The sequence below is a fragment of the Sceloporus occidentalis genome, unplaced genomic scaffold, assembly GCF_023333645.1.
Source record: "Sceloporus occidentalis isolate IW3139 unplaced genomic scaffold, rSceOcc1.0.p SCAF_491, whole genome shotgun sequence".
Lineage (NCBI taxonomy): Eukaryota > Metazoa > Chordata > Lepidosauria > Squamata > Phrynosomatidae > Sceloporus > Sceloporus occidentalis.
Window position 1 is genome coordinate 36344 of NW_028317471.1, and position 4577 is coordinate 40920.

A 4577-nucleotide genomic window follows, 5' to 3' on the forward strand; every position below is an offset into this window, starting at 1 on the left:
ATAGTTAACAACCCATCCACTTAAAAGCAGTGTTAATAGGTTTTCTTACTTTTCTGTAGCTCTGCTTTTCAGAAATATATACTTTTGGGATTTTTACATTTACAAATCCATCATACAAAAGCACAAAATGTGTCCTCTGTATGTCTCTGTTTATTAACCTTAAAAGCTTTGTGCATCAGAATAGCATGAATACACATATCTTTTTGATAGAATTATCTGGTAAAACAGTCTATTTTGTAAGCTGTGGCAATTGAATGCAATGTGTAGCCAACTTGGATATGCATTACTCCTAGGATTTATAGCCATAGTTACAATTAAGCATTGTAGCCATAAAGATGTCATTAGTTTTTTAGAGTATTGCTAAACATGCTGCCACTTTATATGAAAAATCATGCAAAGCAAGTAAAATATCTCTTACTTTTAGTGATATTTATGTAATTATTAGCGACCTGCGTACATTTTACTTCACCTGTCAGTTGTCAAAAACATACTTGCAATTGGAATCATAAACATGGATGACTTTACATTGTGAATAGACAAGCAAACCCTAACAATCATTTACTTGATTGATGAATGCTTTACCAGAATTTTCAATTTTTTTGCTTGTTTGCCTTTTCTAGCACGTTCACACATATGGACTGTGAGTGTCCATGCCATTAAGAAGTACATGATCAACAAAGTTCTGTGACAACCATTATGGGAAAAGAAATCCCAAAGTGCAACCCACATGCATGCTACAATGTTCTGACACCAGACCGGATTCCTGAATTTTGTATCCCCCCAAGACATCAAGCCCAGAAAGATCTGAGAATAAGACCACATCATCTTTCCATACCTGATCTCTGTAGATCAACTTTTGAAACAAGAGGAACTCTCCACACTCAAAAACACATTATCCAAGTGGACAGCGTTGAGGAGCCCCTAGAGGAGGAAAGTACCAATGCTGACCCCCAGTCACAAGCAGCCTTGTCTCTTCCTCATGTTTCAAAAGCCCACACTCCATATGGATTCTGTACCCTACTGGAAAGCCCAAACACAAAAAGAAAAGAATCCCTGTTCCATTCTGATCCTGACACACTCTCTTTCCTGTTGCCTAGATCCCGCTCTAATACCATTACATGCAGAAGTTCTTCTTCCTCGAATGGCTTTGCCAATCTTAAGTTGTGGCCTCTAAGACGGTCTGGTACCTTGGACAGTGACACAGCCTCTTCTGCTGACTCTTCACCTTTTGGCTCTCCAATGCTCCACAGGTCTCTCCCAACATCCCTCCTGAAATCTTTAAACCAAGACAATATGCTCTCCAGGGCTTTGAAAGCTAATTGCAAGATTTCTGCTAAAAGGAATAACTCCGTCTCCACTGACGAAGACAGCTCCACAGACAGTAGTCCATGTGTCACCAGGAGAGGTTCTGATGAGTGGACACCACCCCCATCTACACGATCTCACATTGGTGTCCTTTTGGTTCCAGGCCAGTTCTCCTTGGATAACACTGTAACACTGGACACAGGAGGAATATTACGTCTTTCTACTGAATATCGCCCTGAAAATTTGAGACTCCGCATCCGACTAGTCAGTGCTGAAGGACTTTATAAAGAGTCCATTGACCCCAGAAACATCAGCTGCTACATCTCAATCTCCCTTATTCCAGGGAAGAATCAGAAGCAAAGAAGCACCCTTATCCGTGGAAGCCGGAACCCAATTTTTAATGAGGATTTTTATTTTGAAGGGATGGAGCCTGAAGATCTTCTTCAGAAAACCCTGAAAATCAAGGCCATAAATAAAGGAACATATGTGAGAAGAGAAAGTGTTTTGGGCAGGTGCAAACTCCACCTTCTTAGTGTTATACATATGTAGGGCACTATGTATATGTTTGCACTAAAACCCAATTAAAATCTATAACATGATATATGTCCTGTTATGAATCATTTATTTAATTTAAAGTGTTATTTTTATTTTTGTTTTTATGGTTTAAAGTGAATTATGTAAAATGTATGCCCATATTTAAACACAAGACTTGGTCTAATTATAATCTACAATGAGAACCAATTCCCAATCCCAGTAAAAAATGTCTGTTTATCCCAAGGAAAAAATTAATTCAATGACACTTGGTTACTCATAATAATAAAAATTACATTCAGACAGAGTAACTTCATATTCAGTGTTTCAGATCTTTAACCTTATCTGTTTTCTTAATAAGTGCTGAAGTCATGGGACACTATTTTAATCCTTCTTAGAAAAGTAACCTCGGAGTCTTTGATCTTGCACTTCAGTTATATTGTATTTGCTAAGTGGGAATCTTAAATTGGAATACAATGGCCATACATTTTTTTTCTACAAATCTATTCAGGAAAAAGCCCGTTAACATATGAGAATGGAAAAACAGTGGTATATTGTGCTTTCAAGTAGAGTAGGTATGTGAGCTACAGTAAGAGTGAATATGATCAGGTTAAAATGCAATTGTAGTGGTGAAAAGGATAGATGTATACTATGTATATGTATCTAAGTATATATATATATATATATATATATATTATATATATTAACACAAATAGACGTGTTAATAGTTTATTTTTATAAAACAGCAAATACATATTGCACACAATAGCCAAGATTGTTTCAACAGATACAAGTATAAGTAATATAGTTTCTACCCTGATCATACCCAGTTTGGTCTCTGGATAGTTTATTTTTAATTATTTAACAAAATTCTAAATGGGTGAACAAAAGAAATATCTAAATCAAGTCAGTATTTGGTGTGACCACCATTTGTCTTCAAAACAGCATCAATTCATCTACCACTCTCACAAAGTCAGAGATTCTGTAGGCATAATAGTTTGGTATTTTTAATCATACACCTAAGAAGTGCTAATGATCATCAATTTGAAAACAGAAAATGTTATGTAGGAGGAGTCTTTTCTGTTCACTCATTTAACATTAAAATATACTATTAACACGTATATTTGTACAATTTGCAAATTTACCAAATTTTGTTTAATTTGGCGATGAAAGCAGAGCAAAAAGCTCTGATTTTTTGTCTGAAATTCGTGAGCCCACTCTCACTTATTCTCTTGCACTCTCATTTATTCTCTCGCACTCTCATTCTTCTTCACTCTCTTTTTCACACTCTCTAAATATTTACCTACCTTCTCTGCCGACCACTTCCGCTTCTACCAACTACTTTCATTTCCGCATCTTCTTCGCCATCTTCTCAATTCTATCTTCACCCACATCTCCATGGACATAACCCCCAGGGTTATGTCCTCGGAGGTGCAGACAAAGATAGTAGATGAAAGGGAGAAGATAAGAGAGAAGATAATGCAGAAGCGGAAGTGGTAGGGAAATATTTGGATAGCGTGAGAGAAAGTGTACAAGAGTGAGATTGTGAGTGAATGTGGGCTCATGTATTCGTGGACAAAAATTCTAGGCTTTTTGCTTCGTCCTATTCGAGGGGGGCCTTGCCTAGTTTTAATGGCTTTGTATGAATTGCAAATTGAATTGGGTAATTAGCAATTTGTACAAATCCGAACGCACAAGTCTGATTTATATATCTTTATATATATATATATATATATATATATACACATATATATATATATATATATATATATATATATATATATATATATACACACACACATTATATATATATATATATATATATATATATATATATATATATATATATATATACACATACATATAGCATGCTAGTGGGGAGATTGGTTAAGATGTTCAGTCAGTTATGTGCAATGTGGCATAGTAGGAGCAAGAAAGTACATACTAGTATGACTGTAGGGAAATTAGTTTTGGTAGGCCTAACGGGGATACGTGGAAGATAACCAATCAGCTACACTGTAATTTGAGAAATATTAAATGTGATGATGTTAATGTCAAGATGGTATCACTGGTACTTCAGTCTTGCCATTGGCACTTATTTGTCTGTGTAAGCATGTACACTAGTGCTCACAGACTTTTCCAGGCAGGTTTGTTACTTGGAGGTCTACCGCTTGATGGAGAATGGTATCTACCCTCCCTCTCTACAATATAGTTCTCTTACCGTCACACCAGCGTTTAGTCATTGTGTAATACCTTAGCTGCCTTACGTGATGATACCATCCTATGCTGCATACTTACTGCTTTCTGCCTTAATCCTTGCATCTGTGGACTGATCATCTAGATATAACTGGATTACATTGCTTATATGGCTCTAGCAGATTCTAGCACTGTTACAAAAGGGGCTGGGGAAATAATTGACAATTTAAAATGACATCATCCAGAGAAGTACAGCACGTGTGAAATCCCGAAATGAGAAGAGGTGATAAGGATAGGAGAGAGATGCAAGTCATGGAAGGGATGGGCAGGGCAGTTAAGAGTGTATTTGGATATGAGAGTAGAGATACAGAGGGGGGGCAGAGTTGTTAAGGATTAAACTTGGATCAATGGATCAGTAGGTCATTTGAAGCAATCAAAGATCCCCCTATCATGGTAAATCTGGGGAGAGGCTGTGGGCTTTGTAATAAGTGAGGCCTTGGTAAATCAAAAGTAATTGGCACATCTGGCTGTTAAGGGAACAATCC

At 36.7% G+C, this 4577-nt stretch overlaps 1 protein-coding gene across 1 annotated transcript; it reads left to right on the forward strand.

The window, feature by feature from the left end:
* Positions 1-696: 696 nt before the first annotated feature.
* Positions 697-1854, forward strand: LOC149271567 (C2 calcium-dependent domain-containing protein 4C-like). Its single transcript, XM_089507320.1, has one exon. The coding sequence runs from the start codon at positions 697-699 to the stop codon at positions 1852-1854; it is 1158 nt and encodes a 385-aa protein (XP_089363446.1).
* The last annotated feature ends 2723 nt before the right edge of the window (positions 1855-4577 follow it).